General features: G+C 50.4%; 2 protein-coding genes across 2 annotated transcripts in view; one reads left to right on the forward strand and one right to left on the reverse strand.

Annotated features, from left to right (window-relative positions):
- MYO1D (myosin ID) overlaps positions 1-3,580 on the reverse strand; it is a 351,624-nt gene extending 348,044 nt beyond the window's left edge. Inside the window, exon 1 of the mRNA XM_084615957.1 lies at positions 3,412-3,580. Within this exon, the coding sequence (XP_084472083.1) occupies positions 3,412-3,506 (95 nt within the window). The 5' untranslated portion in view covers positions 3,507-3,580. The remainder of the gene's footprint in view (positions 1-3,411) is intronic.
- On the forward strand, positions 3,505-8,363 carry LOC311513567 (uncharacterized protein; the record flags this gene model as incomplete). The annotated part of the gene is made up of 3 exons (XM_084615488.1): positions 3,505-5,669; positions 6,050-6,186; positions 8,054-8,363. The coding sequence occupies one exon, from the start codon at positions 3,505-3,507 to the stop codon at positions 4,822-4,824; it is 1,320 nt and encodes a 439-aa protein (XP_084471614.1). The 3' UTR covers positions 4,825-5,669; positions 6,050-6,186; positions 8,054-8,363.
- Between the last annotated feature and the right edge of the window lie 3,555 nt (positions 8,364-11,918).

An 11,918-nucleotide genomic window follows, 5' to 3' on the forward strand; every position in this document is an offset into this window, starting at 1 on the left:
CCCACCAGTCAGTGCTTGTTTCCCAGGACCAGAAATGGCACTCCACTGTGCTCAGCTGCTGCACAACTACCAGCAGCAACCAGAACCTGTTTCATTCTATGGCTTGCAACAGGACTGCTTGAATGACATCGCAAAGTTCCGCGGGGTCCAGGGCTATCAGGCACTGGCATACACACAGCTAAGCCAGGCTTTCGAAAAAAGGCATGAAAAAGTATGGGTTGTTTGCCATTGATATCAAAGTAAGGAGGGAGGGGAGGGAGGAAACTGCATCATGGGAGTTCTAAGCCATGTTCCCATTTCCCCGCCCCCAGACAATGTTTTGGACCCATGAGGCATTGCAAGCCTTTCCCAAAACCCCTTGTAACTAGTTGCAGTGTGGGATAGCTATCCAAGGTACACTGCTCTATGCATCAATGCAAGTGGTGCTAGTAAAGATGCATTCCACCAACACGAGTGCGGTGTGAACATGCCCGACCAACTTAACTACTGCAGCAACTGGATGCCAACTTAAATTAAGCTGACCTAACTTTTTAGTGAAGACATGCCCATAGTCTCTGCCAATCTTACCTAGAGGAAAATTCCTTCCCGACCCCAAACATGACAATCAGTTAGACCGTGAGCATGTGGGCAAGACCCAGCACCCAGATATCTGGAAAAGAATTCTCTGTAGAAACTCAGATCCCTCCCCATCTAGCATGCCATCACTGCTATTATTTGATACCATATTATAACATATAATTTTATTAATGGATAGAGATAAGAGGCATTGATTAAATTTTAAGAAACTATGTGGAAAATTAAAAGTTATCTATAGTAGTATATAACAGACTCCAACAATCTGAGGAATTGTCATTGCCAAGTGACCATAAATAGTACTGCAAATATTTCAGACATTGTCTATTTTAAATAGAAATGTAATCAGTGAAAAATATATGTACTCATCAATAAAGTTAAGGTCTTTGTTCTATATTAAATAAAGTTACACATTACATTTGCTTAACATAGCAACTGAAAGTGAAAATGTTTAAAGTGAAGCCTAACAAAATATTGAAAGGCCCAAATGACCAATGGGCTTGGTCCACTCTTTATTTGTATTTGCAGACAGCCAGTGTAACACACAAAGCTATCTACAACTAAGGGGAAGGGAATGACCAAGTTCTGATACAGAAGGATGTACAACTGTTTTGTGTTTTACTAATAGTTACTAAAACTACTGGTATTGAGCCAAACAGTAAAATGGCCTAGTAGACAGAGCACTGGACTGGGCCTCAGGATATCTGGGTTTCTATTCCCAGCTCTGCTACTGACTTTCTGGATGATCTTCAGCAAATCACTTCACCTTTCCTTTACCTCCTTTGTGAAGTGCTTTGAAATACTATTATCTAACCACCTTTATTTTGTCATCTTTGGCCTCTTATTTGCTTTAAATTCTATTTTTTTCTAATAAAAGTTATAAATTAAATTTTTTTCTCCAGTTTGTACTTTAGCTAAGGAACAGAGATTTTATCTCAAGAATTGTGAGTAATTTAGCAGAGATAATAGCTTAACTAACATTACTTAACCTGAATGTGTTTTATAATGTTTCTTTCTCCGGGATCATGTATTAAAGACTATAACACATAAGGATTTATGGTTGCAAAGGCAAACTCAAATCTGACATTTCCTAACTTTTGTGTGCTGGATTTTGCAATTTAAATAAAGTTCTTTTAATATAGTTTTTGTATGTAAATTCTAGGATTTTTTTTAAAGTAAAAAATAAATATGTATAATTGTAACCACCACTACATCAGGTGTTCACAAGGTTGGAACACTGAACCTTAGGCAGGACATCACAGACAGCTACCACTTGTGCTCCAGCACTTACTATGTTAGCTGACGGAGCAGGTGGGCTGCAGGGTGGTAGGTGCATATGGAGCACTACCATGTCCCAGGGTCCAGAAGGGAGGGCTAAGGCGGTCCCATGAGTCTCACTGGCAAGTTCCAGAGACAACAACCAGGTCAGAAGCAAATCTCCCTCAAACGGATCGGAAGGGGTAAGGTGCATTCCTACCGAGATGCTGTCTCTGGACTCCATTCAGGGGCAATTTTTCATATCACCTTCTGGTGAGGTGTGACAAATCTGAAATGTCTCCCACTATTCCCCTTGGTGCTAAAAGGAGCTCTCCCTAACTTCCACATATTCTCTTCCTGACAATCCTAGAGGGTCTTTGCTACTCTGCTCCTCCCACAGTCTAATTTTGGGTCCTCCTCCAATAAACCCAGTGCTTCTGCAGTTACTTAGTTTAATTCTGTTATTGCTTGGGAAAGCTGACATTGATCAGGTTCACTGCTGCCAGCAGGATTCTTACCAGCTGCATTAACATCAAAGGTCCCGTCAATTCATTCTGCTGCTGCTTGAGGAAACTTTCAGAGTAGCAGCCGTGTTAGTCTGTATTCGCAAAAAGAAAAGGGGGGCTTGTGGCACCTTAGAGACTAACCAATGAAAGCTCATGCTCAAATAAATTGGTTAGTCTCTAAGGTGCCACAAGTCCTCCTGTTCTTTTCGAGGAAAGTTGTGAGCAGCAGCAGCAAATGTGAGTTTAATGCCAGCAAGCTGAGGACTTCAGTTTGATACGATTTGCCCACAGAAAGGCAGTGGTGTGTAACAGATGGGAGCAGCAGCTCAGGAGTCAGGAATTTCCTTGTTTTCATCCTGGCTCTGACACAGGCTTGCTGTGACTCTGAGCAAGTCATAACCGCTCTCCGTTCCTGCCATCTGCGGCACGGGCTCATCGCTGCCTCCCATCCAGGATCACCCAACAGCAGGTTGCATTTGTAAACGCTGAGGAAAACCAACGCACTCACAAACCCAGAGCTAAACCACACGCCGAGTCCACGCATTCGCCAGGGCAGGCGAGCACGGGGACACGCGGTCTGCGCGGGCCAGACCGCGCACTTGCCCAGACAGGCTCACGGGGACACCAGAAGCGACGGAAATGGGCGCTGCTCGTGGGCCACCAGCGGCGGGAACGAGGTGGGACCTGGCCCGACCAAGCCCGCGCCGCCGCGGCGAAGTGACCTGCGAGGCGGGGCGCTGCCGGGACCCGGGACCCCGCGCCGCCGCCGGAGACCGAGGGGCCGCCCGGGACGGCGCGCGGGAGGAGGGAGGCACCGAGGCCGGCCCGGGGGGCGGGGGGGGGCGGGGCCGGCCCGGGGGGGTCCTGTCCCCCCGCCCAGAGGCGCCCCCGCCGGCGGTTGGGGGGCAGCCCCGGACGGCTGCCGGGGCGTGCGGTGATGCGCGGGGCAGCCCGGCCTCAGCGCACGGCGGGGTCCCCCGGCTCCGCGCCCCTGCGCGGGGCAACGCAGCGCGGGCGGGAGACCCGCGGGCCGGCCCGGGCCGGGCCCCCCCCCACGGCGGCCCGCCCCACTCACCGCAGCCGCAGGTTGGCCATGAACTCAGGCATGGAGACCGAGTCCAGCAGCACGAAGTCCGCCTTGCCGAACTCCGGGCTCTCCAGCTCCGCCATGGCGCCGGGCTCGCGGCGCGGCTCCCGAGCCTCGCCTCAGCCCCGCCGAGCGCCCGCCCCGCCTCACCTGGGGCGCGCGGAGCCGCCAGGAGCGGGCGGGGCCTGCCCGGGGTGGAGCCGGGCGCGCGGCCCCGCCCCGCCTTCCCCGCCAAGAGCCGGCAGCGCCCCCTGCCGGCCGCGGCTCCGCCCCGGCTCCTGCGCGCCCGGCCGGGGGGCGCTGACCGCGTCCCACGCTGGACCCCGGGGGACCCCATCCGCAGGGCTCACACTGGGGGGCTGCATCCCGCAACCCCGGGGGAACTGCATCCGCAGGGCTCACACTGGGGGGCTGCACCCCGCAACCCCGGGGGGACCCCATCCCCAGGGCTCACACTGGGGGGCTGCATCCCGCAACCCCGGGGGAACTGCATCCGCAGGGCTCACACTGGGGGGCTGCATCCCGCAACCCCGGGGGGACCCCATACCCACGGCTCACTTTGGGGGGGCTGGATCTCGCAGCCCCGGGGGGACCCCATCCCCAGGGCTCACACTGGGGGGCTGCACCCCGCAGCCCCGGGGGAACTGCATCCCCAGGGCTCACACTGGGGGGCTGCATCCCGCAACCCCGGGGGAACTGCATCCCCAGGGCTCACACTGGGGGGCTGGATCCCGCAACCCCGGGGGACCCCATCCGCAGGGCTCACACTGGGGGGCTGCACCCCGCAGCCCCGGGGGAACTGCATCCCCAGGGCTCACACTGGGGGGCTGCATCCCGCAACCCCGGGGGGACCCCATACCCACGGCTCACACTGGGGGGCTGCATCCCGCAACCCCGGGGGGACCCCATCCCCAGGGCTCACACTGGGGGGCTGCACCCCGCAGCCCCGGGGGAACTGCATCCCCAGGGCTCACACTGGGGGGCTGGATCCCGCAACCCCGGGGGGACCCCATACCCACGGCTCACTTTGGGGGGGCTGGATCCCGCAGCCCCGGGGGGACCCCAACCCCAGGGCTCACACTGGGGGGCTGGATCCCGCAACCCCGGGGGACCCCATCCCCAGGGCTTACTTTGGGGGGGCTGGATCCCGCAGCCCCGGGGGGACCCCATCCCCAGGGCTCACACTGGGGGGCTGCACCCCGCAGCCCCGGGGGAACTGCATCCCCAGGGCTCACACTGGGGGGCTGGATCCCGCAACCCCGGGGGGACCCCATCCCCAGGGCTCACTTTGGGGGGGGCTGCATCCCGCAGCCCTGGGGGGACCCCATCCCCAGGGCTCACTTTGGGGGGGCTGCATCCCGCAGCCCCGGGGGGACCCCATCCCCAGGGCTCACACTGTGAGGCTGCAACCCGCAGCCCCAGAGGGACCCCATCCCCAGGGCTCACACTGGGGAGCTGCACCCCGCAGCCCTGGGGGGACCCCATCCCCAGGGCTCACTTTGGGGGGGACCCCATCCCCAGGGCTCACACTGGGGGGCTGCATCCCGCAGCCCTGGGGGAACCCCATCCCCAGCACCCTGCATTGCAGGGCTGGATCCCACAGCCCCTGAGGACCTCAGCACCCTGCATCTGGGGGGAGGGCTGGATCCCGCAGCCCCAGGGAACCCCATCCCCAGGGCCCCACACTGGGGGGCTGGATGTCACAGCCCTGAGGGACCCTGTCCCCAACACCCTGCATTGGGAGGCTGGATTCCACAGCCCCGGGGAAACCCCATTCCTGGGTCCCACATTAGGACCCTGGATTCCACAGCCACAGGGGACGCCATCCCCAGTACCCTGCATTGGGGGCTGGATCCCACAGCCTTGGAGGACCCCATCCCCAGCATTTTGCGGGGACATGGTTTTCTATGCTTGGAAACTCTCCCAAGCCTGCAAAAACTTATTTACTTACTTAAGATTATTCACGAGTAGTCCCATTGACTTCAGTGTGACCACTCATGTGAAAAGTTAAATGTGTGTAAATCTGATATTGGCGCTACGGTCTCTTTAATTGAAATCAGGGTCTTTAGGATGGAATGTAATCTGCAGGTGACGTCAATGAGTCAAGAAAACAAGCTAACCTCTCTCATTGGTGTCTGTATTTGCTCTCTGCAGCTTTATTATAAGTAGTGCAGTTGCAGAGGTGGTCTGGCAGTGTGCTGGTGATATTAGCTGTACTGTATAGTCGTTGCCTTCCTTCCTTCCGGGTAAGGAGGGGTAGTTGTGCACAATGTCCTATTTGCAATTATTTTATGGTTATTTGATGGCTCTTATAGGTAGTATCTGAGTATCCCAGAGTGCAGTCAGTAACAGAACTAGCATTTGTTGGCTTGCTAAATATCTTAGTCTGTGGGATGAATTATAAAAAAAACCTATTAACTAGACACTGAAATATCTAAAAATACTAAATCTGGAGCTAAATTACTTGATTTAAGTTAGTCTTCCTTCTAAGGAGTGCTCTCCTCCCCTTTCCCAGCTGTACAATCTGCACTCTGAGGAGGATAGAGATGTTTTGAGCTATTCTGTCTATATGTAACAAGCTTGTAAATTCCATTCTTCTTTTTTGTGTTGATCTCTGCCTTGGTAGCAGAGATGCAGCTTTCTTCAGTTCCCTTTCTAAGGAAGAAGATAGACTATGCTAGGGGAGATCCTCTGTGTCTCAGGCTCTACAGTAGCAAGAGAAAGGAGGGCTATGCTACCTACATATATAAAGTCCTAAAGCAAGTAAGTCCTGGTTCTACAAGTGCTGCAATAAGAGCTTAAATATGAACATTTTATCTTTGAGCTTTGATAGCTGAAGGAGGAGGGAGAGCTTTGCCTGCCCCACATTTCTCGCAAAGTATTGCTGGTCTACATGTGCCACTCTTAATGCTCTGTGGAGGAGGCTGCTTCAGAGCAGGCTTAGCTAACGTTTTTATCTCTCCTTTCACAAGCTGCAGGAGCCTTGTCTTCACTAGGGCTCCAAATGCAGCTTACGGTGAAAGTCTTAAATTGCTGTGGCATAAGCAAGGTTTTTTGGCTAGGAATTCTTCTGACTTAAATAAATCTGTTAATATAAATTTATGCCCCTGACTATGGTTGGTTAGGAAGAGAGCCTCTTAAAGGCTAAGTAGCAGCCAGCTGGAGAAATGTAGAAGTGACTTCCATGTTTACCTGGCTGTCTTAATCATTCTACCTATGACACACCCGAGTCCCTCTTTCTATAGGAGCAGGAGGCTATTACCAGGCACTTGGCTGCTGCTTTCCCTTAAAGATCTTAACCCTTGTGTCTGGGCCATATGTCACTAACTTGTGTCTGTGGATTTGATGTTGCTGAGCAGTGCCTACCTACTTCTGGAGGCACACAATCAACACATGGCAGTGGAGAGGACACTTTCTTGCTTAGCCTCTTTTTACTTGGCTGCTCAGAAGGCAGAGAGGCTCTGAAAATGCCTTCTGCTCTAGATGGTAAAACAGCTGGGACCAGCCCTGTTAATGACTCCTGCTCAGTATAAAGCACTTACCGTCTAGTGAGTCCTGTACAACCTTGTTGCAGCCTGCTGTCCTGATAGACCACTCTAAGAGCAGGTTTGTACTTGCACATCTAGACTCTACTTCTCCCCATTTGCTAAGCAACTTAAGCTGGGATTTGGCAAAATACTACCAGGCTTCTGGAGCAGTAACTTAAGCTTTGATGTATTACTACAGTGAGTACTCTACCCACAGCTGCACTTTTCTAACAAGCCTGGGTTAGAAATGTCATTGCCTGCGCAGCTGTTAGCCAGACAGATCTAATGGCATCCCCTGCTTTGGGGAGTGGGAGGAGTTGAGAGGTTTGACTGACTTCAAGTTGAGAACTCTAGTTTTGGTGGATCACCTGAGCTACTTGACTAATCTGTGACTTGCTTTTCAGCTCCTTCAAGAGCTGCTTTGTTAAAGGTGAATAGAGGTTGCTGGACTTTGCCTCTTACCCTTCCAGAACAAGGAAATCAAACTTAAACCTCACACCTTGACTTTCTGTTTCCTGGTCTAACTCCTCCCATGCAACCCTAACTCTGCCCATGTGGAGGTGGCAACAGGCACGGGGAAATGCAACAAACCCATAGCTTAGGAAACTTTCCACTTTCTGTGTGCACAGCATGGCAGGCTGTGAGACTTGCAACTACAATGCCCCAAGATCCCTGCTGATGGGCCCTGTCATGTGGGAGGTCTGACTGTGACTGCAGTGGTCCCCCATGGCTACTAAAAGCTATGAACTTTCTTGAAACTTGTTTCCCTGACAACTCTCTAAGACACATATCAGCATTATAGTGCTATGCTGATCTTGAGGGCAGTGACAGGAGGTGGGGGAATGGCAGCATGTGGTGTAGGCTTTCATGCACTTAAGTCTTGGTTTTGCACTTTGGAAGGGTGTAAGCCAGTGGTAAGCAATCTTAACTCACCTGTATGGAAGCTGTTTGAACTCCTGGCTTCTATGCATTAAGAGTCCCTGGTTCCTGATCTAACTAGATAACATAGGCTTTTTTAGGACTAGTGGTGTGTTGCTGAACTTGCCACTAAATTAGTGTACTTCTAAGCAAGTGACCTGACATTAATGCTTCTTCTCTGACAGGCTCATCAAGTCTCAGGGGTCTCCTGCTGGGTTACTGATGTCATAAATTCTCTGGATAAACCACAATTGTTTGGGAAAGTTGCATTAGAAGCTGCCAGGTTGTCTCTCCACAACAAGAGAAGCCTCATTACCTGCAGGGAGGTCCATGCTGCAATGAAGTTAGTGCTTCTGCATGAGCTCTCCAAGCAAGATAGGTGTGAGACCATCAAAGCTGTGATGAAGTCCACTAGCTGTAAATGAACTCTTATTAATATGTAATGGTTTTAATGCTTGTGATGGTTTAATGTATAATAAAGGATTTGTAACTATTGCTGCATTGTGAGGATCCGTTACTGAAATGCCTCTTTAGTTGAGGCAGAAAGCATCCTAGTGCACTGCATCTATAGCCCTATACATATCCGCAGGCTCCCAGAACAACACACCTCTGGGTTGGTACTCTGGTTGTAAAGTACAGGAGGCTCTCTAAATCATACAAGTCTTAGGGCTCCTTTTCTCCTGAACCAGAAGAGGCTGCAGAGGTGCCATGTATACCTTCCATCTCTTTGCAGGTATCTGTGGTTGGTATGCTAACCAAATCAGTGCAGCTCTTGAGAGGCCACTTGTGCTCCCTTAGCCAGGAGGAAGTGGCTTTGATAGTGGGGTGCTGGGGATGGGCCAGCCCCTTGCCATTCAAGCAACCTAAATAGTGAGGCAGTATCTTCAACAACCACAGTTTGACAGTGGCTCTAAACAGGGTGTAGGACCTGGAAGGAGTGAGTCAGCAGAGGGAAGGGGAAACTTGAGTTCCACTCAAGGTCTTGCAGCTGGCTTTCCAAGCATTTTTGGGAAAAATCAGTCTGAATAGCTGAGTCACCACTAAAAGGAGACAGGCGTTGCCTAGTTCCTAATGTGGTCTAGTGCTTAGAGTAGGGGATTTGCAGTTCGGACTTCTGCTCTCCCACTGAGTTGCTTTGGACAAGGTTAGACCGCTATTTAACCCCTTATGCTGCCATTCTACCATACATGGGCAGAATTATACTAGCATGCATAGCTATATGGCTAAGAAGTGCAAAAGTGCATTTATTTTTTTTTTAATTGCTACAGGAGGCTTGCCCGCAGCAGGAAGCCTTTCCAGAATAAGGTGCGTGTGAATTTAAAGTGCTCAGGCTATATTGGAATAACTGCCTCTGTGGATGCTTCTTCCAGAATAAAAGTATCTGCACATGGCATTAATCTGCAGTAGCTATTCTGGACAATTAAGCTGTATAGACAAGATCTTAGAGCATGTGATTCTGCCCCCTAATACAAAGACTCAGGGAGTCAGTCCTGCAAGAGCAGCTGCAGCAAATACCCAGAGGGGTATGTCAAACTATACTTAGTCCCTGCTCCAGAGAGCTTCCAATGTGCCTTATTCTGTTTGTACAGTACCTAGCACCCGAGTCCTAAGGCTGAGTACACTCAAGTACTACAGGTTTCAAAGTAGCAGCTGTGTTAGTCTGTATCTGCAAAAAGAAAAAGAGGACTTGTGGCACTTTAGAGACTAACAAATTTATCTGAGCATAAGCTTTCGTGGGCTACAGCTCGCTTCATCGGACGCATGCAGTGGAAAATACAGTAGGATGATTTTATATACACAGAGAAAAATGAAACAATGGGTGTTACCACACACAATATAAGAAGAGTGATCAAGTAAGGTGAGCTATTACCAGCAGGGGGGAAAAAACCTTTTTGTAGAGATAATCAAGATGGTCCATTTCCAGCAGTTGACAAGAACGTCTGAGGAACAGTGGGGGGAAGAATAAACATGGGGAAATAGTTTTACTTTGTGTAATGACACATCCACTCCCAGTCTCTATTCAAGCCTAAGTTAATGGTGTCCAGTTTGCAAATTAACTCCAATTCAGCAGTCGCTTGTTGGGGTCTGTTTTTGTTGTTGTAATATTGCGACTTTTAGGTCTGTAATGGAGTGACCAGAGAGATTGAAGTGTTCTCCAACTGGTTTTTGAATGTTATAATTCTTGATGTCTGATTGGTGTCCATTTAGTCTTTTACGTAGACTGGCTGGTTTGACCAATGTACATGGCAGAGGGGCATTGCTGGCACATGATGGCATATATCACATTGTTAGATGTGCAGGTGAACGAGCCTCTGATAGTGTGGCCGATGTGCTACAGCAATACAAATTTATAAACTTGACATTCAAAGTCTGGATTTCTGGGCAGAGCCATTAGTGGTGATGAATGGGGCTAGCTTTTGGTTACATAGCCTGCTTCCTATCTGATGCCCTTTCAACCCAGAGAGGCTGTGGCCAGCTTGAGGGATGAGGAGAGATCAGTTCCTGGAGCACATCCAATATTGGAATGCTAGTACTAATGATAGCTTTATGGTGTGGCTACTGGAAACCAGCCTGAGACTTGTAACTTACTCTTCAGTGGACAGTGAAATGAAAGATAACTAGGTCACTACTGACTGAAGAACCCTAACTTCATCCAGTTTGCTTTGCATTGCAGAACCTTGCTCAAATCTCCTAATCTGACAGGCAGATGTGTCAACACACATGCCCATTCAGTGGGAAGTTCCTCTGCCTTAATGTTGTTGAGATCTCCTGTCAAGGCTTTGCGGTGATGCTGTGATAAGCGTTGCTTTTCAGTATGGGTTGGAAATGGAAGTGAAAGTCTTATGTAGTATTATCGACAATGTTGTAGACACAGCATGGGGGAGGCTTCCCTAAACTTCCTTCTGTTCCTTGAGGGATTTGATGGGATGTCGAGGGAGGGATAGCTCAGTGGTTTGAGCATTGGCCTGCTAAACCTAGGTTTGTGAGCTTAATCCTTGAGGGGGCCATTTGGGATCTGGGGCCAAACTTGGGGATTGGCCCTGCTTTGAGCAGGGGGTTGGACTAGATGACTTCCTGAGGTCCCTTCCACCCCTGATATTCTGAGTCTATGTCCACGTGCAGCCTTAGCTGCTAATAAATCTGTTGGTGGCTGAGCTTGAAGTTGCTGTATTAAAAACCCTAACTCCCCGGGGGCTGGGAGGGCTAGGATGGGGGAGATTCCAGAGGGAGAAACTGTGCTGCTGAAACGGCTCCTAATTCTACCAACCCTCCTGAAGGCTGTTGGGAGCTCTGTCTTTCCAACACTTTCAGTGGTGAAGTTCCTGAAAGTAACTCTGCCAAGAGCAGCTTGCTGTATTTAGGAGTGATGAGAACCTGTCAGTTGGAGGGAGCTTCCACCACTGAATCTGTCATCACTGGGCTCCTGGAATGAGCCAGAGCCTTGGGTGGAAATTGGATACACCAGGAGTGGCTGTACCAGCAGCTGTGCCTCCCTTCTTGCTGACCGGGATCAGAGAGGTGAGGAGCAGAGATGCACCTTCTCTGCCTCCAAACTTGCCTGTGGATGACAGATGCCTGAGAGATAATAATTTTCACTGGTTTCAGAATGGCAGCCGTGTTAGTCTGTATCCGCAAAAAGAAAAGGAGGACTTGTGGCACCTTAGAGACTAACAAATTTATTTGAGCATAAGCTTTCAGTATGCCTCTGATGAAGTGAGCTGTAGCTCATGAAAGCTTATGTTCTCAAATAAATGTTCGTCTCTAGAACATAAGCTTTCATGAGCTACAGCTCACTTCATCAGAGGCATACTGAAAGCTTATGCTCAAATAAATTTGTTAGTCTCTAAGGTGCCACAAGTCCTTTTCTTTTTGCAAATATTTGTCACTGTTTAGACAGAGCCTAACACCTGCTTGTGGCCTCAATGTGCTATTACTATTTAAATGCAATTACTAGGACTTTTTATTCTTGTGACAGCTCGAATTCTACCCCCTTCTCCCACCACCACATTCCAGCTGATGTCCTTGCATTGGATCACTACCCTATCCTAG

This window comes from Lepidochelys olivacea (assembly GCF_965140295.1).
Source record: "Lepidochelys olivacea isolate rLepOli2 genome assembly, chromosome: 27".
Lineage (NCBI taxonomy): Eukaryota > Metazoa > Chordata > Testudines > Cheloniidae > Lepidochelys > Lepidochelys olivacea.